General features: G+C 50.5%; 10 protein-coding genes across 10 annotated transcripts; 2 read left to right on the top strand and 8 right to left on the bottom strand.

Annotated features, from left to right (window-relative positions):
• Positions 1-117: 117 nt before the first annotated feature.
• N7517_004981 (deoxyribodipyrimidine photo-lyase PHR1) lies at positions 118-1,921 on the bottom strand (the record flags this gene model as incomplete). The annotated part of the gene is made up of 2 exons (XM_056722711.1): positions 118-661; positions 720-1,921. The coding sequence occupies 2 exons, from the start codon at positions 1,919-1,921 to the stop codon at positions 118-120; spliced, it is 1,746 nt and encodes a 581-aa protein (XP_056578961.1).
• Positions 1,922-2,765: 844 nt separating this feature from the next.
• Positions 2,766-3,737, top strand: N7517_004982 (uncharacterized protein; the record flags this gene model as incomplete). The annotated part of the gene is made up of 1 exon (XM_056722712.1): positions 2,766-3,737. One exon carries the CDS (start codon positions 2,766-2,768, stop codon positions 3,735-3,737), a length of 972 nt encoding a protein of 323 aa, XP_056578962.1.
• A 203-nt stretch (positions 3,738-3,940) lies between these two features.
• N7517_004983 (Kha1p) lies at positions 3,941-6,714 on the bottom strand (the record flags this gene model as incomplete). Its single annotated transcript, XM_056722713.1, has 3 exons — positions 3,941-5,404; positions 5,467-6,546; positions 6,592-6,714. 3 exons carry the CDS (start codon positions 6,712-6,714, stop codon positions 3,941-3,943), a joined length of 2,667 nt encoding a protein of 888 aa, XP_056578963.1.
• A 1,228-nt stretch (positions 6,715-7,942) lies between these two features.
• N7517_004984 (CDR ABC transporter) lies at positions 7,943-12,259 on the bottom strand (the record flags this gene model as incomplete). The annotated part of the gene is made up of 1 exon (XM_056722714.1): positions 7,943-12,259. One exon carries the CDS (start codon positions 12,257-12,259, stop codon positions 7,943-7,945), a length of 4,317 nt encoding a protein of 1,438 aa, XP_056578964.1.
• A 1,077-nt stretch (positions 12,260-13,336) lies between these two features.
• N7517_004985 (uncharacterized protein) lies at positions 13,337-13,750 on the top strand (the record flags this gene model as incomplete). The annotated part of the gene is made up of 1 exon (XM_056722715.1): positions 13,337-13,750. One exon carries the CDS (start codon positions 13,337-13,339, stop codon positions 13,748-13,750), a length of 414 nt encoding a protein of 137 aa, XP_056578965.1.
• Positions 13,751-13,892: 142 nt separating this feature from the next.
• Positions 13,893-15,060, bottom strand: N7517_004986 (branched-chain amino acid aminotransferase; the record flags this gene model as incomplete). Its single annotated transcript, XM_056722716.1, has 2 exons — positions 13,893-14,956; positions 15,003-15,060. 2 exons carry the CDS (start codon positions 15,058-15,060, stop codon positions 13,893-13,895), a joined length of 1,122 nt encoding a protein of 373 aa, XP_056578966.1.
• A 110-nt stretch (positions 15,061-15,170) lies between these two features.
• N7517_004987 (putative formaldehyde dehydrogenase) lies at positions 15,171-16,544 on the bottom strand (the record flags this gene model as incomplete). The annotated part of the gene is made up of 2 exons (XM_056722717.1): positions 15,171-16,476; positions 16,525-16,544. The coding sequence occupies 2 exons, from the start codon at positions 16,542-16,544 to the stop codon at positions 15,171-15,173; spliced, it is 1,326 nt and encodes a 441-aa protein (XP_056578967.1).
• Positions 16,545-17,159: 615 nt separating this feature from the next.
• Positions 17,160-20,268, bottom strand: N7517_004988 (uncharacterized protein; the record flags this gene model as incomplete). Its single annotated transcript, XM_056722718.1, has 2 exons — positions 17,160-19,938; positions 20,012-20,268. 2 exons carry the CDS (start codon positions 20,266-20,268, stop codon positions 17,160-17,162), a joined length of 3,036 nt encoding a protein of 1,011 aa, XP_056578968.1.
• A 561-nt stretch (positions 20,269-20,829) lies between these two features.
• Positions 20,830-24,298, bottom strand: ireA (bifunctional endoribonuclease/protein kinase IRE1; the record flags this gene model as incomplete). The annotated part of the gene is made up of 3 exons (XM_056722719.1): positions 20,830-21,286; positions 21,340-22,274; positions 22,295-24,298. 3 exons carry the CDS (start codon positions 24,296-24,298, stop codon positions 20,830-20,832), a joined length of 3,396 nt encoding a protein of 1,131 aa, XP_056578969.1.
• Positions 24,299-25,252: 954 nt separating this feature from the next.
• N7517_004990 (glycoside hydrolase family 76 protein) lies at positions 25,253-26,735 on the bottom strand (the record flags this gene model as incomplete). The annotated part of the gene is made up of 3 exons (XM_056722720.1): positions 25,253-25,849; positions 25,897-26,591; positions 26,645-26,735. 3 exons carry the CDS (start codon positions 26,733-26,735, stop codon positions 25,253-25,255), a joined length of 1,383 nt encoding a protein of 460 aa, XP_056578970.1.
• Between the last annotated feature and the right edge of the window lie 334 nt (positions 26,736-27,069).

The raw sequence follows: 27,069 nt of genomic DNA on the forward strand, positions 1-27,069 counted from the left end.
AAGATGTCTCACCCGCAATTGGACTTGGCGCGGAATTTCTCCAACTTTTTGTATTTTACATCTCAGCTGATCATAATGCGCTTAATTATTGTTTGCTTATTATAGACATTTCAGCATTCACGCTTTCTGAAGCGCACGCTTGAACCGCTCTAATGCTCGATCTCGACTCTCTGCGTGGTCTACAATGGGCTTGGGGTAGCCATTCTTCTGCGCAATGGCCGCCGCTCCCCTGGAATAAGGGTCGTGAATGGCTTTGTCAGACACGTCGCGCAGTTCCGGCACCCAGCGGCGAATATACTCTCCCTCTGGATCGAATCGCTCACTCTGGCGAAGAGGATTGAAGATGCGGAAATAGGGCTGTGGATCTACACCAGTACTGGACCCAAATCCCCACCCGCCGTGATTGGACGCGAAATCCCCATCAATTAGATTCTCCATAAAGTAGCGCTCCCCACGGCGCCAATCGAGCATCAAGTCCTTGGTCAGGAACGATGAGACAACCATGCGGCTGCGATTGTGCATCCACGCGCAGTGGCGGAGCTGGCGCATTGCTGCGTCGACGATCGGGAAGCCTGTCTTGCCATCGCACCACGCTTGGAATAGGTCCTTGTCGTACTCCCATTCAATGTTGGTATGCTCGGGCTTGAAGCACTTGTTCATACTAGGGAAGACTATGTGTTAGAATAGGAAAACCCTTGACCTAGAAAATGAAAACTTACCAGATGAACGGCCAGTTTACCAGCACATGCTTGTAAAAGTCACGCCAGGCCAGCTCGCTGATCCAGGTCATGTAACCGGGGTCATATCGATCGAGATGGCCTTTGTTGGTCCTCTTCGCTGTTACAACGGCAGTCCGTGCGCTGAGCGCTCCGCATGCAATGTAAGGACTCAGCGCCGAAGTGTGCTCACCGGGTAACATGCTCCGCATCTCCTCATACTTCTTACCCTTCTCCTCGAGGAATTTGTCCAGTCGCTCGAGAGCTTCATGCTCACCGGCTGGGTAAAGCTCCTCGAAACGTTTCTGCTCTTCGTCCGACAAGGTGTGTGTTTTAGGTGCTGGCACCTTGCAATCGAATAGATCCTTGAATTGTTGGCGCGCGTTCCCTGGATTTGGCCCAGGTTCTTCAGACACCTCGAGGTAATCCGGGTTCTCTTTCAAAAAGGCCAACCAAGAGCGGTACCATGGAGTATAAACAGCATATTGTTTCCCTTGCTGGGTAGCCAACGCGCCTGGAGTGACCACACAGGCATCATGAGTGGGAGCGAAATTGATATCGTTATCGGCGCAGAGTCTAACAAGCTTAGCTTCGCGCCGTAGTTCGTCTACCTCGTACTCGATATTCGCATATAGGTTCTTCGCGCCCCATTGTTGACACAATTCTACAATCCGTTTCGGGATCGCCTTCCTTTTCTCCTGTGTTTCCATGTGCAGAGGGATATCCAACTCCCCCAGGTCCTGTTGCAATCGCTTGAGGGTCCGCAGCGTGAAGTCCACCCGAGCGGGGCTAGTCAAATGGGCAGTCCAATCTTCGGGGGAGACGATATATAGACCGATCAATGGGACCTGCTTCTCCTTCGCATACTGGTAGGCCGTGTGCAGCGCCCTGCTGTCATGAAGCCGGAGATCGCTCTTGAACCAATGTATCACGGCACTACCCACGTTTATCGACTGGCGCTTGTCGGCGGTTTCCCGGCAAGCTTTCTGTAGCGTTTCGATGGGGCGTTCCAGGTCGCCATCAATGTATGCTTGGCAGCGTTCATTGTTCATCTCTGGCGGATAGAATTGGCGTAGAACAATGCCGAAGTCCTCGGTTTGCTTTGCATTTGGGTGCGGCTGGTGCAAGTCGGGCCGGCCCTTTTTGCTCGCATGTGAGCCATTGGACTGTTCAGCTGCTGGTTCGCCGGCCTTCCTCTTTGGCATAGTTGATAAGTTGCGAAGACGCTGTGGCTGCAATTGTCTGAACAGAAACACGCGTGGAATTGATTGAGCACAGTAAAGAACCAGATTCTTCATCAGAGAGAATAATAGCAAAAAGGGGTGGTAAACGGAATTTAAGGTCCATCGAGATCGAGATCGAGATCCACCTCAGATCGGGTGACGTCAGGGTCCGATCTCCTCGCGATCGTTTAGATCAGCTTGTCTCGATCTACCGTGTCAATTATGCCACCCTAAATGCCAGTGATGTGAGTCACCCGGCTTGCCAATAGGCAAGCTCGGACTACTCTGTAGAAGCAGATCTGGCGTTCAGTTTAACCAATCATGCCCCGGATGAGAACCTTATATGAGTTTCCGCGGAGACTTGCAATTCAATCAAGTACACTTATTATCCTGAGGGCCTTATATCTTCTTTCGTAGACAACTTATCAAGTACGGGATACTCCGTACCCTCTGGAAACAATACTCGAATACCAAGCCTTTAAAGCAAGGGGGATCGCCATGATCTTCTCCCACAGTTCAATAGTGCGAGGAAATTCATCCCTTTTTCAATATTTCTAACGGTCCATTCGATCCATGGCTCGACAAACTTCCCCTTCTCTCCTCGTCCAGTCTCCTTTCACCCAATTCCCCACAACCCCAAAGCAGCTGTCATGGAAGTCTATATGCTACCCGACATCATTTCCCTTCTTCCTTTTGAATCCAAATCGACACCTAGGGAAACTCAGTAGTTTATTCCTTCACCCCCTTCCCAACTGCAAATCCCCTTATATATCTATATATATCCATCAACCCTCAGAGTACAACCCGCAATGTCCCTCCACCTCCAATGGCCACCCATAACGATATCTCCATATCCCTTCTCCACAACTACGGCGGCACATCCGACGTAACCCGCGCAGGCATATTCGCTGGTTTCGCCGGAATAGCATGCTATAACGCCATCGAACTGATCATCCTCTGCCTATCCTCCTTCAAACGTCGAAATAGCACCTACTTCTGGAGTCTACTCATCTCCTCTTTCTGCATCATCCCCTACTCCATCGGCTTCGCCCTCGTCTTCTTCCGAACAGGCGTCACACCCTGGCTATCCATAGGTATCGTCCTACCGAGCTGGTATGGCATGGTCACCGGCCAATCGGTCGTGCTGTGGTCGCGACTGCATCTGGTGCTGCAGAATAGGAAGGTGCTTCGCGCTGTGCTGTGTATGATCTGTATCGATGCTGTCATCTTCCATATCCCAACTTCGGTTGTAATTATGGGCACGATTGCTCATCCCGTGGGGTCCTGGGCCCTCGCGTACGATATCACGGAGCGTATTGAGCTGGTTGGATTTTGTGTGCAGGAATTCATTATTTCCAGTATTTATGTCTGGGAAACGGTCAAATTGCTTCGTCTCAGGCCTGAAGGTCGACCTTATGGGATTCTTAACCAGTTGTTGGTTATCAACATCATCATTGTACTGCTGGATATATCTGTTGTCGTCATTGAATATGTCGGTTACTATGCTATCCAGGTCACGTTCAAGCCTGTCGCGTACAGCATCAAGTTGAAGCTTGAATATGCGATTCTGGGTAAATTGATCGCCGTTGCGCATGGTCACCATGACAGTCAGGAACTGCATTCCAGTGAGTGTGGGATCAATGAAGTTAGCTCGTTTCCGTCGAGTGGGGACCGGTATTCGAATATCATGTCGCCGGTGCAGGTTCGTCGGCAGTATAGCCCGCCGTGGCTTTCGGAATCGATGAGTTTCAGCCATTCTTCTCCATCTACTTCATCTCATGTTATGGGAAATACATGATACCCCATCTTGGTTTGTGGCGTTTTGGCTATGGTTTTTGCCTTGGTTTGGGTTTGATAAATTGGTGTTCTACTTACATATGTTAATGATCTCTACATCTTTACAGGTGATATAGCATGTTTCAAAATGTTCATACGAGCATATCACCTCTTCTGCCAAATACGCATGTTCAAAATTGCTCCAAGCGATGTGTCAAAATATATTCAGCGATAGTAATCAGCCAGCCCAGTGTCGGTACCAGCCTGCAGCACCAACACACTCCCGTAGATCTTACTCTCGGGCTGTACCATTGCAGTACCAACAGCTCCCAGAGCCCGGCGGGTATCATGGCCAATACCGTCCTCCGCGAGACCCAACTCGGTCTCGGAAGGGAGACTACGACGACCAACGATAACAATGTTATTTGCCTTGTTGGATGTGTGGTTAAGTTCTTCACGGACCGAAACGACAGCCATTTGGACTGCGTCGGTGATGGTCTCGTTGGTAGCTGGTTGACTGAAGACGACGCGCTCTTGAAGTTCCTCCGGCACTGAATCACGGAGTGTCTCGAAGAAGACCATGTCAGATTGAGAACTGGACGCGGGGAGCCCATTTGAGCTCGAGGCAGAGACTGCAGTCGACACGCCTGTTTTGCTACCATCACTGCTCAATCCGCCAATTTGAATAACAGTCGCAGTGACCTGGTCATTCTTAGCGAGCTGCAGGACCAACCGAAGAGCGAAGCGGTCGTCATCACCGCCAAAGAATGGAAGGACAATGTGGTGGGAGCGGCTGCCGGTTGGCTGGCGGGCAAAGATGGAGCCCTGGAGGCTCATACCGCTGGGGGTGCGTGAGATCACGGGTCGCTTTGAGGCCGAGGCTGAGCTGTATTCTATTAGGATGCCGACGTGGCCTGTGACCCGCTCTAAGATATCAGAAATGAAGCTTGTGTAGGCGCCGTTGGAGAAACGATTCGCGTCGTCAATCTCCAGCCCGTTATGGTGGTCGGCTAGTGTTCCAGTCTCGCTCCAGGGGAGAAGGAGCATATCTGCGGTGTCCTGCTGCGCCATGCCGATGACAGTGTCTGCATAAGAGTGCTCGGGGACGACGGATACACCAGCCATCAGGGAGAGATCATGCCAGTCTCCGAAGGCGCGGAAGGTATTGACTACCGGATCCCACAGTGCATGTTCGCCTGCAGCAGCAACCTTCATGACACTAGAATCACGGTCGGTCAGTTCCATTAACCTAACACCATGCACCTTGAGTGTGGTGTCTTGCTCCTCTTCCGAGGTAATAGGATCTTCAACGGTTTGCTCGGTTTGCTTTGGCATCTTCGCGGGATGAATGCGTGACGACACGGATGCACGGCGCTTTGAGCTGAGGAGGGCTGCCACAGTACACACGCCGGAAAGACCATCTAGACGAAGGTAGACGAGGAGCTTGCGTACGGGGACAGTCTTCAACTGGTTTTTGGCAAGAGCGACGCTGTCATTGCGGTCATCGGGCTGGATGGGGTTGCCTTCCCAGTCAATTTCCCCGCGTCTCCATCGCTCGACCTTGACTTGGTACCACCTGGGATACAGCAAGGTGGTCAATGGAGTGGTAAGGAAAGTGGTGACCAAGGCCATCACGACGAAGATTGTAAAGGTGCGAGTGCTCAAAATCTTGGCTTGGAGGCCAATATTCTGGTGTCATTGAGTTAGCCGACAATTTCCATCGGACAACTTTGTGCAGGATCAGTACTTACGAGCACAATCAATTCCACCAAACCCTTGCAACTCATCAATACACCGATCGAGAAACTTTCACGCCATAGCAGGCCACAGAGCCGCGACGCAACAGCGCCTCCAGTGACCTTCGCAATGAAGGCGATGGCAATTACACCAACCACATAACCCCAGACGATTCCAGAGTCCAGGAGGCCCAGGTTGGTACTCAGACCGGACAGGGTGAAATAAAGTGGCAGGAAAATGGCAGCGACCAAATCCTCAATTTTCTCGGTGAGTTTGATGGCAAAGCCTCCTTCGTGCGGGCAAATCAAGCCAATAACGAAGCCTCCAAAAATGGCATGAACGCCAATCACCTGTGTGAAGAAGGCCGAAGCCAGAGCAATGAGCAGGGTGAGAGCCACCACTGACTGACTAGGCCCTTTTTGCAGACTGCCCGTTTTCTCGAGGAAGCGGAGGAAGAGCGGGCGGAAAGCGAAAGTCAAAAAGAGCATGTAGGCGGCGCAGACCAGCAGCACGTACAGCGCCGTGATACCACTACCCGCGTTGACAAGAGCGACGCACAGTGCAAGCAGGATCCAACCCACCACATCATTGCCAACACCGGCAGACAGCACGATAACACCGACACGGGTTGAGAGCAGCTTCAGCTCCGTGAGGATACGACACAGCACGGGGAAAGCCGTGATGGCCATGGCGATACCGATGAACAGCAGATAGGTACCGAAGGCGATAGGCTTGGTCCCAGGGTCATTGTGGAACTCATGATAGAGGCCGTATGAGATGGCACAACCCAACCCAAATGGCAAGATCATGCCCGCAGCGGACACGCTCAACGCGACCCGCCAATTACTGATCAGGAAACGGAGGTCGGTCTCAAGACCGACCAGGAATAGGAAGAGTACCAGTCCCAGATTGGCGACTACATTGAGACTGGGGATACTGGCGGTCGGGAAAATAGCGTCAGTAAATCCGGGGATGCGACCCATCACCGATGGGCCCAGAACAATTCCGCCGATCACCTCTGCGATGACTCGGGGCTGACGAATCTTCGACAGCGGCCAGTGGATTATGCGACATAGCACGATAATTATGACGGCCTGGTTGTCAGTTTAAATTTTTCTTTCGGATGGCGACATAGCTACCTGGATGATAAACAACACCAGTGGGTTCTTGGGGTCATATTGGGTTGGGTTGCCGCCTTCGAGGATACCACCCTGCGGACTGACTAGCTGAGTGCTGTTACCCGCGGTCGCGTTGGTCACCATGCTGGATAATATCCAGCTTAGGCAGAGAACAAACAAAGGAGATTTTATCGGTCAAGATTTCGTGAGGGAGAAGATAAGTGAAAAGAGTCAGGTTGAGAGAGAATACGAGAACCAATAAGATTTATGGTACCCCGTGCTCCGTTTAACGGCTTGACCTCGCTAATCTCAAAGTGGATTGGTTCAAAATCGAAAGATTAAAAGGATTAAAACGAAATGAGAGGTCATTTACTTACTATTGAGAGGGAAACAAAGAAAAGAGCAACCGCCGCATGCGGCCTTAAAATCAATATTCCCTAGGATGTCATCTTATGAGAATATTAATCCAATAATAAAATACTATACTATATATACTATATAACTATATACTAAGTATATGCTATATAGTCTCCGCTCTTTAAAGTTCCCACGTGTTAAATAACTCGGACCTTTCCTTGTGACATCTCCAGATCATATCACATGGTCTATTGCAGTGCATATTCGCCTATTATAACAGCATTACATTAAATACATTATTATCGCATTATTCAAGTTATAAAGTTCTCAAATTCCATCAAATTTTCCCTTGAATTATATGAATTCTCGATGCCTGACCTAGACTCGTAGCACATCACAGATTATATATAGCGAAGTCGGCTTCCACATTTATACCCCTTTCACCATTATATACTTTTACGGTTTATTTTTCCTCCTAGCTATAAGAATATCTAACATCTAAGAAAAAAACAAGTTGTCAAAAGTCTAAAAAGACTACCAAAATGTGTCAAAATTATGGGAAAGTTTGAAGTGGCGCACTGGTGATGACACAGACCAGATACTTCCCTTTTCATACTGGGAGGAAAGGACTAGAAATAAGACAAGATTTGAAACTCGTGAATATTCTGGACTCAGATCTCATTTGAAGAAGAGCAATCTTGAGTCAATACCTCTGTTGTTGAATGGCTAAATCCTCTCTGACTCCAAGATATAAATAAAGCCAACAAAGAACGATGTCTACGTAGTCGTACATGTTGCGAATGAACAAAAGCAAAACAAGCAAGAAAATGGGAGATTTGATTATATGTCTTAGACAATCACTTCTAACGCCGTCTATGATAAATGAGTCAGGTATCAAAATATGTAGTAAATATACAAGAACAAAGATCTCATTTAGAGACAAAAAAAAAAAAACACCAAGCAAAATGCAAAACCTCCATACACCGTCCATTTACTGGACAACCAACTGGACAATTCAAGCCTTCTTTGTCTTAGCCTTAGAGCTCCGCACCCTGAAGAGGTAATAGAGCGTAATAGCAGCAAAGATATTGAAAATGAAATAGCACCAGAAGATTCCGTAGTTTCTCCAGCGATCACCCCATTCAATCTTCCTCGCAGCGAGGTACTGATCAGCCGAACTAAGAGAGCAGTACTGACAATCCGACGTAGCATTGTAATTGGCAAGCTTTCCAGGCGCAGTCGCAAGGAACTTCTCCATATACTGGAAGCATGTCTGACCAGCAGGGGGATCAAAGACACTCATCTCCGCAGCATTACATTCAACCGGACGACCATGGAGCGCTGTACTTCCGATACCACTGATATAGTAGGTAAACGGCGAGACGCGGTACATGAAGATCCAGAAGCGGGGGAGGTTATCGGGCGGCTGCATTACGCCGTTGAAGATGAAGGAAAGACCGAACATGAGCGTGGCAACCATAGCTGCGAGCGCGGGTTCTGGGATTGCGCAGACGACTAGCTGTGCCATACTTGCGGCGTAGATGTAGAATTGGACGATGAAGAGCATGATCAAGGAGCGGCGCTCGGAGTCTTGGTCGGCGCCGAAGACGGACCAGTAGAAGCAGGCCCAGGAGCAGATTCCGAGACAGACTTGGAAGGGGATTTCGACGAGCATCTGGGATAAGATGAAGACTTTCCAGGAGTAGATGCGGGATGGGCGTTCGCGGACTTCGTAGAGGGAGCGCTGGACGACGAATTTGGGCATGATCTGGTTGACGAGGGAGTTGAAGATTGTGCATAGTAGGAAAATACTGAAGAGTACGTTTTGGAAGCCTTGTTGGCTGTTGTCTGATTTCCAGAATGAGAAACCGATGAATAAACCGGATACAATTCCCAGGATGAACTTGGAGTAGACGTATTCTGGTTGACGGTAGTACTGTTGGAAGACTCGTGCAAGGACATAGTACAGTTGGCTGTGGAGTGGCATGGCGAACTCGGAGTTGTCGTCATCAAACTCATCAGACCCCTCCAGGGAAGGATGAACAGACGACTTCCGGGCGTGATGAAGTCGCTCAACCTCAGCGAGTACCTCTTCATACTCTGGGCTCTTGTTCCACGCATCAACCCAGTCTACTGGGCAAGAATCGCCGGCGACCATTTCGAGAATGTATTCAGCGGGGTTCTCGAGTTTCTCACACGATCTAGCACCATTGTGCTCGAAGTATTTCAGAAGAGTGGAGGATTGGTTTCCAATATCGCCAAAGTAGACAGTCTTTCCTCCCTTGGCAAGGAAGAGCAAACGATCGAAGGTTTGGAACAACTGCGCGCTAGGCTGGTGAATTGTCGCGAGGACCGCCTGGCCGCTATTTGCAAGTCTTCTGAGGAACTGACAGATAGTCCAAGAGCTTTGGGAGTCGAGACCACTGGTGGGTTCGTCGAGGAAGATAAGCAGGGTAGGCTTTGCAGCAAGCTCGACACCAATACTAAGCAGCTTCCTTTGCTCGACGTTGAGGCCTTCTCCCAGGTTTCCCACGACTGCTTCGGCGAAGTCCTCCATGCCTAGGAGTTGGATGACTTGTTCCACGTACTCGTACTTCTCTTTTTTGGTAACCTTTTGGGGCTGACGAAGCATAGCGCTGAAACGCAGAGCTTCTCTCACAGTGGTGCTGTCAAGGTGGAGATCTTGCTGTTGCACGTATCCAGTCCGACGGGGGAAGTTTGCCGCAAGAGTCTTGCCATTCACGAAGATATCACCGGATACAACGCCAATGGAGACTCTCTGCGCAAGAACATCGAGAAGTGTTGTCTTTCCAGCTCCAGAAACACCCATCAAGGCAGTTAGGCTACCAGGCTTGACCCAGCCATTGACATTGTCTAAGAGTCGACGGGTGCCCTCCTTCACGGGTATGTCATAGTTGAGAGAGTTCCATGAGAGAATGTCCTTTTGCTCGGGCAGGCAGATGGTGTCATTGGTCCTCTGTAGCTCGAGCTTGTTGACCTCCTGTATTCCAAGCTCGATGCTGTGACCTTCCTGTAGATACTTGGGCGCATGTCCAGGGCGGAAGACCAAGGCCTCGGCCTTTGACTTGTCATCACTGATGTACTCTGTAGCAATCAAGTAGAGCGCATTGAGGGCGATGAAAAACGCGACGAGAATTCCGTAGTTCCGCCACAAATGAGAGTGCTTGTACTGGTAGTTCTTCTCGATGAAAGCATCCCCAGAAACAGTTCGCTCACCGGCGACTGCCCCGACAGTGGCGCAGATAAAGGAAGTGCCAGTCCCATAACTTGGGATGAATGAAGAGCAGTCAAATGTTCGACCATGGAATTCATTGGATACGAGCCCTTCAAAGGTATAGTAGATCGGATTGATCCACCGGATCCACGAAAGCCACGGATGCATGTACGGCTGCGGCAGAGTAAACCCGGTATAAACGACAATGCAGAGCACAAGCACACCAGCAATCGCCATGGCTTGCCCGGCAGCTTTGGTCAATGCACCGACGCTGCGGAACAGGCCAGACATTGCCAGGACAGCAGTGAGCAAGAACAGGTAATGGATGAAGAAAGCCCCCGCTTCCCGGCGCAGGTTTGCCATGAAGTAGAGGACAATTGTGAAGATTGAGATTCGTATGATCTTGATCGGTAGATCGACGAGGATACTGGCTAGTGCTTCAGTGAACGGGTGGACAAATGCATATCCAGCTTGTTTTTCGACAACAGGGCGCTGGGCATATAGTTGAAGGATTTCGTTAATCGTAATTAGGGCGTTCATAAGCACAGCAAAGTACATCACTGCACCCTTTTGAAAGAAGAAACTGGGTGAATCCGGGGTGTTGTAGAAGATGGATCCAATGATCAGGGATATAATGACTTGAGCAATAAGTGGTGACATGGCTGTTGGGAGATCTTGAAGCATTCGCTGGTAGGCTCTGCGCATGCAAAGCCGAACCTGCATAGGGATAGAGAGCAGGTAAGGGCTGCGAGATCGAGTGTGGCGCGCTTGTTGCTCTTCGTGGCTTTCCATGAGTCTTTTTGCATCGTTTCCATTTGGCGGATGTTCACTTTCGAAGTTGGCAATATCCTTATGCAAGAGCTGATATTCTGGACTCTTTTTCCAATGCTCAGAGAACTCCTTCGCTGTGCGGGGAACTTTGCCTTCCATGCCAGGCCGTACCATGCGTTCTGCTGGGTTTGTGATGGCAGTCAAAAAGTCACCACTGACTTGACGCTCAGGTCTCTCCCAGCCCATGTCCTCGAAATAGGCTACAGCACGATCCTTGGGTCCATAGTAGATCTGGTATCCCTCATATAGAAGGACCACCTTGTCGAAAAGATCATACATAGACTGCGATGCTTGGTAGGCTGCAATGGCATGGCAGGATTGCCCCATATCAGATGAAAGACGTAGTGATTTCACAAACTTTAGTGCGGATGCGGCATCTAGACCACGAGTACTGTTGTCCCATGCCCCGATGCGACAGCGAGCCAGGAACATTTCGGCAATACTGACTCGCTTTCTTTCACCTCCACTGACACCACGCACAAATTCGCTGCCAACCTTGGTGTTGTAGGTGTGCGATAATCCAAAGACGGACAAGACCACCTGGGTGATGGTCTCAACATATTCATTACGGGTCACACCCTCTAGGCGCTGTTGGGGTGCACGAGCATGGGCGGCAAATGTGAGAGTCTGACCCACGGTCAAGTGGGGGAAATGCAGGTCGACCTCCTTGTTGTATGCGACCTCTCCTCGGTGATGTTTGATCATATGGTCGAACGCAACTCCTTTGTAATGGAGTGTGCTTTCGGGCTCCACAGTCAAACCGCCAAGGTGTCCGCAGATAGTTTTCAGTAATGTTGTACATCCACTACCGGGTCGACCCAGAACAAGAAGGAGTTCTCCCCCCTGAAGTAAGCCATCGAAGTTGCGGAGAATTTGTCTTGGTGGTGAGGTACGTCCAGTCAAAGCTCTCGTCGCAGCCCGGAAGGGTACTGTCAAACTGGAAGTGAGGGTTTCCTGGTATTGTAGAGCGGAACCGGAACCGCTCACGCATAGATTGGAGAAGACCACGCCTTGGTGTGGGATTTCAATGCCTGAATCGTTCACCTGGTCCAACACCATTTGCGCCCATCGGCGATGATCAAATCGAGGGTTGGTGGGATCAAGGTGAGGGGCGATACCATCTTTCTTGCTTGCCGATCTTGAAAGTTGTTGACCAATTTTGGTGGAGGCAATGCGAGTCAAGGTCTGTTGCTCTCGCTCCTCTAGTACAGTTGCAGTTCGATCCGTGATTGGAGCGAACTCGGGCTCATCATAGTCCTTCTCCATGGTGAGTGGACTTTGTCTGTGTAAAATTCTGAGCTTTTAGAACATGGGCGAGCCCATTTCCTTTTAATCGGAGTCATCGGTGCACGGACAACGAAGCCACCGGAGATATCCATATTTCTTGCTTCTTTTCATCGGGATAGAAGCTTTCCGATGTATAACGGAGGAACGGACTCCGTTTCGCCGACTCTTTTCAAGATTACCTATATTCTTTATATTTTTAACTTATTGACAACTGTATATGTATACAAGAAATATAAATATAAAGAGGCTTAGTTCATATTATCCAATAACCAGTTATCTACTCATTCAGACCTATTTGCATCCATGGATATTTAGATGGTCCTCCAATTTTAAAACTTGAAGAATTTGGATCCACGCGGTCAGATTATCCCGACCCCGATTCTGTACATAAATAGCCCTGGACATATCGGAGATAGGGGGAATCCCATAAGACATCTGACCAATCACAGTAAGGCATACCTAGAGAAGGCATCCGGAGCTTTATAGACTTTCACCGTATTATTCGCTTCACACTTATGCATACTCTACATTATTCTTATTTTGTTATTGCCCTGTTACTATTCTGTTACGATCCCATCCCATCTCATCTCATCCTAATATATACGACACTGCTCACGTGATACGATTCTCTATTAAAACTCTTCGTCTCCACCCCCCTACCCCCTAAAGCCTTTTTGCAATGTTGCAGTATTTGCAGTGTTTGCATAGATTCATGGTCTTGGTCGACTCCGCCAAAAGCTTACTTTCTCAGCCTTTCAACGTTAGGTTTAGATACAACACATTATATCCTATATATAGGTAACTTATTATAAAATGGCGCTATCATGGGCTATTCTGAATCGATTTAGCTTGAATATTGAAATCCTTACATCATTTCTGCGGATATATATCGTACCCAGCGCAGACAGAAATTCATCTTTACAAAGTCTAGGAAATATACTCTAAGCAACCCGGCTTCAAAGACGCTCACAGCCGTCGAACGTGGCGAAAATACCCCGTGGACTTTGAAAATAATGGCCAAGTGCGAGTAACATGAATCCCCAAGGACCCAGCATCATGATCATGGTCGCCCGTGAACGCATTCCCCTGGTCGGTCGAAAGTACGCGACAAAGCTAGGAAATCTGACTCTCAAGACTAATTCCAACGTCGAGAATTCACTCATTTTCAGCCTAAAGACCGTGATTGCGTCAAATGCCTTAGTCAAGATGGACTGGACTATCAGGAGGCAATATAAGACACTCCGCGGGGACAGAGAGTATAAAATGGAACTCGCCTTTGACACAGCCGTCGACGTGGTGGCCAACGACCAAGATATGGTTATTCTACTCGGAGACACAAACGGGGAAACTCCAAGCCGACTGGTGTGGATGGTCGACGCCGAAGGGTACCATATCGAATGCGCCGAGAAAACAGCGAAGGATCATGAGAAAGTGAGGGCTATTGCCTATATTGAGCTTATTCCAAATTAGGGCCGTCTGAATGGTAGCATGAGATGATGCCCATGTCTGACTCGATGTATGAAATATAGTATATCTATTTCCAGTAAACAAAACCGAGATTGAACTGGCGACAGCGCCAATTTAAAGTATATTTCTACTTGGATGAACTTATTTATGGGACATTGGCACCACTCAACTCGATCTCCTCCTGCCCTTGCTGTGCCCATCCCTTCGGCGGTGCCTGCACCTCATAGTTCCAACCGAAGGTATCCTCAATAGTTCCAGATTGTATACCACGAAGTGTCTGCAGCAATTTAACGCAAACCTCACCACCCTCCTTCTGAGCCCCGCAACGATACTCAAACTTATCACCACGGGACTGCATCGTAATACTACCCACAGGTACCAAAGCCGCCGCCGTACCAGCAGCAATAACCTCATCGAAATCGCGCAGTTCCTCATAAGCAACCCGCCTCTTCTCCACCCGATACCCCAGCGTGCGGGCAATTTCGAGCACCGACGCCGCCGTAACCGAGTCAATTGCATTCTGGCTATCCGGCTGGACCACGGTGATCTGATCCCCCTCACGCTTCACTCCAATGAAAGCAGAAGTCGAGAACTCGTCGACTTCACTGCGAGTCGCACTATCTAAATGAAGGGTAATTCCAAACCCTTCCCGTCGCGCCCGGTCACTGTGTCGCAACACAGGCGCGTAATTTCCACCAACTTTGGCAGCACCAGTCCCATGCGGTGCACAGCGATCGAAGTCCTCCAATATCAGCGCTTCAACCGCCGTAGCCCCGTGGTACACCCCTGTCGGCATAGCAAATACAGCTAGCGTATACCCATCCGGTGGACTCAGCCCCAGCTGCGCAGAGGAGCCGAAGAGCATGGGTCGGACATACATTGCGGCGCCGGAGTCGTGGGGTGGTACATACTCGGCGTTTGCACCAACTGCTAACCGCACGCACTCGATGAATAGTTCCTCCGGAACGGGTGGGATGGAGACTACTTCAGCGGAGTACTGCATTCGCTTGGCGTTACGGTCGGGACGGAAGATTGTTATCTTCTCGTCACCTGGGTGGCGAAAGGCTTTCAGCCCTTCGTAGACTTGCTGGCCGTAGTTTAGGCCTGGCGCCATTCCGTGCACTGATATGAAGGGCGAAGCGACGAATTGCGGTGCCGACCATTTGTTCTCCCCGCTGTGGGAGAAATGGATTTCGACATGACCGTTGCCTGATATGAATCAGACTCTGTGTTCTCCTGAAGAGCAATTGCTTACCATCCCGGACTTTGAAGCCTATGTTATTCCAATCGAGTGCAATGGGTGGTGGGAACATGATGAATTGTGGAGTTGCCAATTTGCGGGGGGTCAATGCTTATTTATATTGTGAGCTCTGAAGGTTTTTGCTGACTATGCTGACTATGCTGCCCGACTATGTACTCCTACTTAGGCATCATAGCCCAGGATATCAACTGGCAGATCACTGGTGGATTGCATCTGTTGGCTGCGTCCAAAGGCCGTGACTAAACATACTTTCAGTCTGCCTGGGACCTCATGTTGCGAGAATTTCTGGTACATCTCCGCGATATTCTCGAATTCGTCAATATAAGTGAACATCCACGATGGATCTAGTGTGCCTTGCACTACCAGGTCCATCAAGAATGGATAATACTGCATCTGATAAGCTACCAATTCAAGCCGGAAGAAAAGAACCCATACCTTCTGCGGCCACGTTTGACCGCCACGCACAGTCAGCGCCTTCTGCATCAAAGGCCCAATAGGAAAATCACGCGTCGTGAAAAAGTAATCCCCAACCAATGCCACATTACCACCCTTACGGGTCGCCTTGATGATAGCCGCTAGTGTATCGCTACTATCATTCTCGAGTCCAATCGCCTGCATAGCCGGAAACTCAGCATTCTGCGAACTCCGATACCCACTAGCCTCAATAGACCGATCAAGACCATGATCCTGAATCGACAGAATGTAATCAGCCACATCCGGATGAGCATCCACATCAACAGGAGTCATGCCAAAATCCTCCGCAATCCGCAGTCGCTGCGCATCTTTATCCATAGCATAAACCTTCTTAGCTCCACGGAGCTTCGCAAGTCGCTGCACCGCCAGCCCAATAGGCCCACAACCCCATACTCCAACCACATCCCCATCCTGTACCTCAGCCAACTCCAGCGCATGCCAAGCTGTAGTCACGACGTTCGTCAAACCAAGTAATTTCCGCGCGTCGATATGCTCCGGCGCCCGGACACACGATAAATCCGCATGCGGCACGCGGCAGTACTCCGCCTGGTCGCCTGGATACCCGCCACACAGCCGACTGTAGCCCAGCTTCCCGCCGAGTCGGTGTCCGTACGCGGCTTCCATTTCCTTGGATGGGTTTGTGTTGTCGCAGAGCGAGTACTCCTGTCGCTGGCAATACTCGCAGCTACCGCATGAGATGACGGGTAGGATGATGACCCGATCACCTGGCTTGAGGGTTTTGACATCTGGTCCGACTTCTTCTACAAAGCCGATGGCTTCTTGGCCGAGGATGTCGCCTTTTTCCATTGCGTCTTTTAGCTCGCCTTCGTAGAGGTGGATGTCTGAGCCGGAGATCGTGCAGTGGGTGATTTGGACGATGGCGTCGCTGGGCTCGGTGATCTTGGGCTTGGGTACGACTCCCACTTCGACATCTCGGGTGCCCATCCACTGTGCTGCCTTCATCATTTGGGTAGGATGCGGCGTGTATCCCGTGCTGGTTTACATTAGAGGGAGACTGGCTGTGTGCGGTGGCGACACTTACCTGGGCATTAAGGCCGCCATGGTTGGGAGTAGTGGTAGATGGCCAACGCAGAATAATAGGTGAATTGAGTGTTGACAGGGTTGATCAACCAACCGTTGATGATGTCGACGTATCGTTGGCTCCAGTTGTTAAAGGTTGAGTACCAAAATTGGAGCAATGGCAAATCAATATCAAGATGATGCCACCAGATACAGTCAGCCCATAGCCGAGTGGCCATAAAGCCATAGAATGGCCATGAATGGTCATCGCATCGGATTTGTCGGTCCTATAGTTTTTCAGAACACATGTCCCAGCCGGAAATTAAGGCCGGGTGTTATCGCTCAAATACCCATTCCAACCCAACGACTGAGGTACATGCAAAGACAGCATAGAGTTGATATGTACACTTTACCTTGGAAAGAAATACAAATCAAACGTTCAGCATCCAAGTCCAGGAATTAGTAGTTGTCACCGATATCAACTGGGTTCACATTTGAAATGAAAGTTACATTTCGTGTTCAGCGTTGGTTCAATATCATACACTGGCGGAAACAACATTTGAATGTACAGGAGTATTTTGAGGTTGACAGGGATAGCCAAGCAGGCATCGTAAGCATGCTAAAAACAGGATATCTTAAAAAAGCAAAACATGCATCTTAATTGGACAGCTGAGACCGGGGCTTGCGGAGTTTGACTGAGTGGCCATCGGGCATGATATCGCCCGAGTCGCTGTCGCTATCCTCGTCACTGGAGTCAGAGTCGGACTCAGACTCGCCGGAGCTGGGCACTTCGTACACATCACTGCGGGGAGCTGGAGCAGACTTGGGTTCTGGTCGCAGCTTAGCAGCCAGTTCCTCCTTTTGGCTGCTCAGCATGTCCTTGAGGGTTGGTTTTGGTTTAGTGACGACAGCTTGCCGAGGGGTGGACTTTTTCGCCTCCAACCTCTGTTCACACGCTTTCAGGTCCTCGCGCAAGGCTTCAAGCTTGACGCGGAGCGGGCTTCGCTTGGCCAATTCCATCTTGGTGTTGGCCAATTTCTGCAAGATCTTGTGCATCTCAGTTAAAATGATCGTAAGCTGGGGGTCAAAGCTTTCTGGAAGCTTGCGCTCAATTTCTTTCCTCTCCGCTGTTTCCTTCTCCCTTCGCAGTTTCTCGTCCGCCTTAGACTGTGCCTTGATCCTCTTTTCCTCCTCAATTTGCCGAGTCAACAGGGCGACATCAAAGCCGGGTGGGTAGACCACGTCTGCGCTGGATGGCGTTGCCTGAGTATTTTTAGAAGTAGAGTTGGGCATTTGTTTATTGACACTGGCCTTGGGTGTAGCTTTGCTAGACGTGGAGGTCGAAGGTGTTCTTAGGGTAGACTTGACAGCGGAGGTAGGCGTCTGCTGAGCGGCCTTGGGTGTAGACTTGGCATTTCTTGGGGTTACGCTCGAAGGCGTCCCTTTGGTGTTGGTGGTAGAGGCAGATTTGGAACTGAGCGCAGTGTTGCGCGGAGTGGAGCGTGGAGCAGGATCGAAGCTAGAAGCAAGGTTCTCCCCCTCGGCGAAAGACACGGATCGCCTCTCCGTTGCCGGGGAATCCCTGCTACGGAGAACGGAGTGGAGGTTCTTTGTTCTGTCAATCGCAGGAGTATGCTTGTTGACAGGAGTAAAAGCAGGCACATCGGTAGCAGTCACGTTGCTACTTGGGAAGGGCGGCCCGCCAAAAGAACTCTGGGTGGATGTTACGTTGGATTCTTGCGAAAGATCCACGAAAACGGGTTGATGGCTGGAAGGGCTCTGTGTAATACCCAACCCAATTCCCGACTGAAAAGTTTTGGGAGGCGTTTTGTTCTCCTCTCGGACACTGGCTTGTCGAGCCGGGCTTGAGAATGAAGGCGCACGGATCCGTGTGCGCACTGGGCTCATCTGGGCAGCTGGCGACTTTGACTCGGACTGCCGAGCCTGTTGAGAGGGCACAACGACCGCAGGCACAGAGCGAGGAGGGGTAGATGGGGGTCGGGTGGAGGGGTGGGCCTGTCGTTGGCGAGCTTCTTTGACCGATCTGGGCTCTTCAGAGGCCTGCTTGCGCTTGCGAGATCCAGTCTCATGGGTTGTACCGTTGGGTTTCGACATCGAGAGATCCGACTGATCTGAGGACTGGGAGCTCCTAGTTACAATGGGATCTTCCATCTGTACATCGCCCTCTGCATCAATCACACCCCCATCCTTAATGATAGGAATTGAGAGATCAATCCGAGGCGTGTTGGGCTCATCCTTGGGTCCATTCTCTTCGTTGGCGTCAGAGTCGGATTCGGATTCGGATTCAGATTCAGATTCGGATTCGGATTCGGATTCAGAGTCAGAGTCGTCAGAACCAGTCTGATCTTCTGTTTCTCTTTGGCCCTGCTCGGCGGTCTTCTTCTCTGCTTCGAGCTTATCGTCCTCGCTATCGCTTTCCTCTTCACTCGACTCCCCACTGGAGATCTCAGCCACCGTTTCCGCTTGCTTTTTCTGCGCGGATTGGGATACAATCTTAGCCACTTCAGCCAAATGTCCTTGTCCGTTGACACCATTGGTCATGCCCGGCTTTGGTGGTAGTTCCACGATATGCTGCGGAGCAGACTCTGATTCCCTGTCACTTGAGCTCGCGGTAGCCTCCTCGGTAGACTGCGTCTGTTGGTGGGGAATGATATGGTTGGGTGCAGACGACATAGGTGGGGATTCCGCGTCGTCAGGCATTTGCGTAATTGTCCGTTTAGCTGTGCTACTCGCAATTGGCAACTTTACAAGCTTTTGTGGCTTAGACTGCGGTTCCAGGGACCTGGAAACTACAGATGGAGGTGAATGTTGGGATCCGGCGCTGGAAGTTCGTCGCGCGGCTGGTGACGGAGACTCGCCAAGCTCCTCGCTCTCGCGCCTGGGAGGCGGCGTGCCGGCAATTGTAGGACCGATGGATTTCGCTGGTGGGGGAGTGGTGACAGGACTGCGGGTTTCAACGGAAGAAACAGGCAAATCACGATGGCGGTGTTCAACTGGTGACTTCTTAGTTGAGACATGAGGCTCATTAGTGGTATGTTGAGGCGATTCAGGCGAATGATCCCATTCGATGTGAGATTGAGACAAAGATCGAGAGTGAGTACGCCGCGATTCGGCGCTACCCTCCTCATCTTCTTCCTGAATCGCAGGGAATTGGGCCTCCATAGCTTCCTTTTTATCCTTCATGGCTCGCTTGCGCTCGTAAGAAACAATAGCAGCATCCCAATCCTGATCGACAGAGGGGAATCGCTCCGGGGCAGCCGCGGTAGGCTTCTGAAGAACGCGAACAGAGCCACGCTGGTCAAGGCCATCGGCGCGAGCTTTTCCATAGTCAACCCAGACATCGGCAACAGTCAAATCGGGGTAGAGATCGATATCCTCCTTCGTATCGTCGAGGATTTTCTTGATCGAAAGCGGTCTATCACCAACATAGTTAGCAATTGGAGCTCGACGGACTAGACAAGTGTCTTATCCAGTATGTGAACACTCACTCCAGCTCTGGGTGAAGCTTCCCCCAATGTTCTTGGATCATCCCCGCGAGACCACCAAGGGAAACCTCTTCGGGGTGTTCAAGGACAAGCAAGAAGACACCGGGCTTCTTCAATGTTGTTGAGACACCAGATCCCTGGCTGGAGTCATCGTTGGTAGACTTTCGTGCGCCGAGGAGGGTCCTGCCCCAGCTGGAGCTGGAGCTTGAGCTCAGCTGCTCCCGCGGGAACACTTTGACTGAAAGTCGGAGAAACACCATCGTGTCAGATGGTAGACTATTCAGCAGATTCCCATGTAGCTGATGAGTTTAATTGGAGCTCGTGTGGTGGGAGGGTGGTGAGGCGATGGTAGTTGCCAGTAAAAACCGGTAGAGCTGGTGGGGGAGGGTGATTAATGGTAAGAAGGAAATAACAAATAATGAATTTATCGTACATGCATAACTTCACAGAAAGACAAGGAGTCAAACACCAAACAGAATGGTGCAGGGTGAATATGTTAGAGGGAAAAAAAGTGAGGGAAATCAGAACGCGGAAGAAACTGGCGCGAAGTAGTCACGTCTTCGATCCACTTATCGGCCGTGTTCTATAAGACACATCGGCCAATTTAATTGAGAAGTATAAGAAGACAATTCATGTATATTCTTGTATAGTACTGTACATGTGGGCCGATATTCTAAATTTACGGGTTCCTGCAGTTTCATAGAAAGCAGATAGATGTACTACTCCAGGGCTATATAGATCATTCGTAAACAGTATACAGATAAGGTAAATTCTTATGTGTATTTTCATATATAATGCAATGAATATCCCTGGAGATAAATCTATTCTGGAGGCACGAAATACCTCCGGAAACGATCAATGCGAGTTAAATCCAGCTCCGCAACGACCGTATGACAGCTCATTAACAAGCTCGGGAACCTGAATGTCCAGAAATTGAGATAACCTTCGGGCAAGCCGCCAATATTATCCTTCAGATGGTCAGGCATATCATTGTAGTGATTGCGCTTGTTGCGGAGAGCCCTCAAGAGATCCAGCATCCGCGCCCCGGTATACTTGCGCTGCTTGCCGAGATTGTCTTTGAAGTCTCGCGGCAATAAGCGCAGGAAATCCATTTCAGGACCCATTACCCGCTCAGCCACTGATTCTAGGCAAAGCAGTGCGTCTGATGGAGGGTCACGCGGCTCAAATTCGAAGTGGTCGGATACATCGCACAGGAATGTGAGACGGTCTGATGGGGGCCAGAAGAACGGGTGCATCAATACAGCGCTTGCGTCAGGACTAGAAATAGAGGTTAGTAAGTTGAATGTGCTTCTGCAAAGAAAGATGCTTACCGTTGGCGAGGGTCTAGAGCCAGCATGGAGCGGATGAGATCATCTGCCTCAAAAGCATAGTCCCCTAGGCGATTTAATTCCTCCAAATCGAAATGGCCCTTGACGATATTTGCCTCACGCATAAACTTGCCATTCTTGTCGAATGGGTGACTGCCACGAGTCAAGACATAGTAGAACACACAACCCAGTGAGAAGATGTCAATGGCCCGAGTAGCGCGGCGGTTGGTCTGCGGGTCCACCACAGCGGGCTCTGAGGACTCGGTGTGCTGCGATGCGAGAGACATAGGACCGTCATCATCCACGAGGAGCTCAGGGGCACGCCAGCCGGAGGTTCCAGCGGCGTGGGCAGTGGTTGCACGGAACGAGCTTTGGTTGTCTTCAAGCTTCTTGCACAGGCCAAAATCCGAGATAAGGAGCCGCAATGACCGGGAAACGGTGCGCCCACGCGGCATAGCCACGAGAATGTTCTGCGGCTTCAAATCACGATGGACGATCTTCAAAGAGTGCAGGTAACGGACACCCTGGGTGATCTGCCGTAGTACGTCGGGCAGATCTAACCCACTTTGAACTAGTTCCGGGTAGCTAACAGGACGCTCAATCACATCCTGAAGAGATGCTGGACAAAGCTCGAGGCCAATGTACAAGAACCCGGTGGCTTGCTCGCGGCAGAAGTATCGGATCACGTTATGGTGGTCATCACTCTCCTGCAATAGACCCACTTCGTGGGATGCAATGTCATAGAATTCCATCAACATACGCTTGACCGCGACGTCTCGTCCATCAAACGAACCGCGGTAAACCACAGTTCCATGGCTGCCATGTCCCAGCACAACATCAGTGAAAACCTGAAGACGGCCGACGCGAACAACGCCATCCATCTCCATAATCTCGTTCGAGATCGTCCTGACCATCTGGACATCGGGCTCAAGTCGAGGCTGGGGGTCAAATTATTGACCTGCTCCACGGCCTGACCGGCCCCCTCAGGGCTATCACCCTCGCCGTCAGGCTTTTTGCGGCGGCGGTGTGACTTTCCTCCTCGAGATCCACGAGCGCGAGGCTTTTTCTTTGGCTTTCCCGGTTCATCGAGGTCCTCGTCATCAGGGCCGCGCGACGGCTCGCGAATCTGCACCCGCAGGTTGGAGTCTGGAGTGTATTCTCGTGAGGCACGCGGGGTTGGTCCACCATCTGGTGACGAATCATCCAAATCCAAATTAACTGTGACGTTAGGAACTTGTTGGGTGGGTGTAGTTGAACGCTTGATCTCCGGGGCACCGCCGACAACAGGGGTGGAAGGGGTGGACAGAGAAGGCTTATCATTGGAGTTGATAATATTCTTGATATCCAGTTTCTGTTTGGCCAAATCGCGAAGGTGATGCGAGTTGAAGTAGATGAAGGTGCAGATGAAAAGTAAAATCAATGTCACGACAATATCCAAAGCATTGTCCCAGCTCTTGCGAATAATCGCGCTATTTCGCAATGCGGGAGGCAAAGCCAGCTCCGAAGGACTGCGAAGGATATCTCGTGGCGTATCATTAGAGAGTTCAGAGGTAGATGACCCGGCGAGTCTAGGAATATGTGGACGGACGATACGTGGGCCAGTGAGAGAGTGAACACCAGCCAACGCATTCCGCTGCTGACGCGCAGTAAGACTCATGAGTGCTTGCCCCCGGCGGAAGAAGTCCTTGTCATAGCATTGAGCCATTGGAGCGCGGCCCGTGGCCAGGGGATAGGTTTCCTCTGAGAAGGCATACCAGCCCCCTGCCTCAGTGCAATCAATGAATACACGCATGTCCCTGTCATCATCAAGAGATCCGTAATCCGGATCCGGTGGCTGAAGCGGTTGTGAGAGCAAGACTAGTGGGGTCGAGGCATCTGGTGCATCTTTGTGGGCAGGACGAACCACGTCAAAGACTCGCGCCACAGGAGATGAGAACCGCTGGGTATAGCGAGGCCGATCCATGCGCGAGTGATCGAATCCCAGCACAACGCCGTCATGCATACTATAAATGTGGCTTTGATCCATTGTCCTGTAATACTGGCTCTGTAGGTCCATATCACGGTTGTTCGGTGCCCACTCTGAGTATTTCAAGGTGCAAATTGGATCTCCCGTCTCGGTGTTTTGTATAGCCACGGCGTATTCAACCCGACCAAGAACCAAAGTACCAGATGACGACTCACACTCATCGGAGTCCGGATCTTCTCCGTTGACCTTCCGACATTCAGGTGCAGCGGGAATTGGACCACGGGAACTAAACACACGCAGAATGCTACCAGTCCGGGCGTCAATCGTGTATAATGTAGTTTCTTTGCGAGCAGTGTAAGTCACAGCAGGGTCAGTGCCAGAATAAGGGGTTTCGTCGACAAGCTGCTTCACAGTTAAGCCGAGCTTTTGCAAGCCGGCGTCTGGGGCGGGGCTGTAGATATATAGGCTGCCATCTTGGCTCGGTTCGACGATCCATAAAAAGTCGTCTTCGGGCTCTGTATCGTCAAAGCTGGAACGATTCGCTCGGTGGTAAGTGCTTTCGACCACAGGACTGCTCGGGACCTCTAGGGCCCATCGAGCAGTTCCAGTCTTGCGATCACGGGCGTGAATAGTTCCGTCGACGGTCGCCAGCAGCACAAAATCCTCAACCTCCCAGTCCTGCAAGGACCGCGCGTGAAGCTGCGAAGCCAAGCCTGCAGCGGTGCTGCTGGCTTGGACAGGAGGGGCTCGAACGGCGCGGCCGGAGCCTGCCAGAGCCAGAGTAGCAAGGGCGCTCGCATCGTTGGGTTTCACGATGGGTGGTGCGGCTACATGGGCCGCATGGTGTTTTGATGACTCTTGTGCTAGGGGCACAGAGACACGAGAGATGGAGTCATGGCCATCTGATTGCTGCAGCGGAGCGACCAGAGCTGGGAGAAGGAGGAGTGCGACACTGGCGGGGAGTGTCGTACGGGCGCCTGGCAGCCGCCACCGCATCGTGGAGCTGTCAGCACAAAGATTGAAGGGTAGGTGGACGATCGAGGGAGCGAATGAGGTAGCGGAGGGCGTGTCATGGGCCGATGTTGAAAAGAAAGGTTTAACGGGTCGAGTGACAGTGTGGAGCGAGTCGCAAATCCGGGTTGCGGATCATCCCCAACCCACAAATGAATGGAAAACGGTAGGAAATTCACTTATAGTCTAATATTAATGCAGAAGGGATGATAATGTCATGCAATGTTGAAGAGATGAAAAGGGAGAGTTTGGAGAGTATGCAGGCAGAGAGATTGTGTGTAATACACGTGTATATTACTGGTCATTACGAGTTTATCCCACAACGGTAACAGTAAGGTATGGTACTTTTGTCCACGCACGCCTTCTAGCCTAGAACAATAAGAACATTCGAGAGTGATTTATCCCCATATCCCCATATCCCCTTAATAGAAATTGGTGTATATGCCGAGTCTGCATATATTTTACATGTTACATGTCTGTCCAGATGTCCATGTTATAAACACAGTCAGCTTTTGATATTAGGACTCTCCAGGTTACACTATTTCGAGTCTTTCATATCTCTTTGAACCCCCAGCCATTCAGGGTGGGTCAGGCACCCCCGTCAGGGGGTACCAATCAAGGGCGAGAGACACTAGTATGCACCTAAGGTATCATTTGAAGAAATAATTCCATTACCCAGTATTTTTTTCAAAAGAACTATGTAGATCAAATCAGCACATCCAACGCCGCTACCCCATCCTCGTGCAGTACACGCCGGAAGTGCCAGTGAAGGGAGGGGGAAAAAAAGAGAAATAAGGACACACAAGAAAAATCAAGATAGATACAAGTGTAGAAGGATGTGGCCACAGAAGTAGGGGAGAAAAGGATTATTACACAAAAAAAGAAGGATCACGTATGATCCCAAGAAAGATAATAGGTAGATATTAAAAATGGGAGACCTTAACCACCACGGATCATCCAGGTCACAGCAATAGCCCAACCGCCGACGAAGATGACCGTCAAGACGCCCGCACCTGCACGGTCACCAGTACCGATGGTGTTCAACACGGGGACTTTATTGTCCGAGGTATTGGTGCCGGCATTCGGGTTACTCTTGGAAGTTCCACCAGATTCTGCAGTCAGTGGCGCTTTGTTCATGAAGGGGAGCAGATTGGCAGACAGAACACCCAGTACAGCCATCTGTTGCTCGAGACCTTTGCTCCCGTCCCAATCGGCTTGCTTGTACCAGCGAATACCACATAAATCACCGTCATCACCACCCGAGCATTGCTTTGCAGCGGCCTGGGCCGAGGTTCTCAGCTGAGGGAAGATTAGGTCGGAGGTACCGGGGACGATCGTTGTCATCACTCCAAGCCAGTTGGAGAAATAGGACTTGAAGGTGATCTGGTTGCGATCGCAGTTGCCAAGGGGTTCGCAGGTGATATCCGATAGAATCTGGCCACCGGCTCCATTGAATCCTGTGGTCGGGTAGAACTGCTGAGAGGTCTTGACGAGACCCTCGACACCCTCCTTCCATTTCGTTTCAGTGCCATTAGTCTAGTCCGAAGTTAGTATCAATCCTTGCGTAGCAGAACATGACATACGTAGTTGTGCATGTAGGCAGCACCGCTGATATAGGTGGCATAGTTGTAGGTCCATTGGAAATCGCCATGATCTGTGCACTGCGTGCCGCAGGTGGTAGTGTCGGCGATGTTCCAGTTCTTCTGCTTGAGCAGCGGGGTCGTAGCACTCCAATCCCAAATGCGCTCAGCCCAGTCAGCATATGTCTTATTTCCGGTGTAGAGGGCGAGGCGGGCCGAAAGTTGGAACAATCCTCCGTTCGAAATCGCGTTCTTCGTCAGGTAACCGTCCTGATACGGCCAAATCTGCCAGCGCATACCACCGTGGCAGCTGCTTGTATCCCAGCGGGGGTACTGGGTGTTGAAGACACCCTGTGCGAGAGATACCCAGGAAGGTTGGCCGTCTTGTTCGGGGTAGTTGAATTCCGCGGCGGTAATAGCAGCGAGACCCCAAAAGACTTGATCGTCGTTTCCCAGGTACTGACTATAGTTGCTGGGGAAGAAATTGTTGTCGCCCTTCTGGAAGTACATTCCTTCCTGAACGGCGGGGTTGAACTGGTCGTCACCGGTCACAAACCAGTACAGAATAAGGGTCATGAACATGGAACCGCCCTCCCACCAAGTGCCATCGAGTTTACCGGGGATGTTCTTGGATTCGCGAGAGTCGTAGAATTTCATCATTCTGGTGGCGACCGTTTTCGCCGCAGTTTTAAGGGAGCCTGAGAGGAGCAATGAGTTAGCCAACGAATGCGATCGAGGAGTGGAAACATACTCTCGTCATCAATGTTCAATTCGATAGCAAGGGCACCCTGGACGGCGAATGCGCCGCCCAGTAGAGTGGCCAGCCACTTGGACAAAATCATGTGTGGAATCTCAAACGAGCGTAAAGGCCAGTGGCATAGGGGAGTTGTAGAGTGGAAGAGAGAGAATGTAAAGGGTAAAAGGTGACCGGGGGGGAGTACCCGGTAACAGTACCGCAGTTCCTGGTACGTCTCCGTCTAAGAATGTTGCACTCTATTAACTTTATTCTATTTATTCATACATAGTACTAGGTACAAAGTCGTTCCCCTTTTACACATTATTGGATTATTCCAAGGTTGGATTATTAGATAGGTGGATTGGTAGATTTGCTGGTTTGCCCCTAAAAATCAAAGCGATGACGGTTAGACTCAGTCCCTGGCGGCAATCCGGTCCTGC

The sequence above is a fragment of the Penicillium concentricum genome (assembly GCF_028827145.1).
Source record: "Penicillium concentricum strain IBT 3081 chromosome Unknown utg000002l_segment0_segment0, whole genome shotgun sequence".
Classification (NCBI taxonomy): domain Eukaryota; kingdom Fungi; phylum Ascomycota; class Eurotiomycetes; order Eurotiales; family Aspergillaceae; genus Penicillium; species Penicillium concentricum.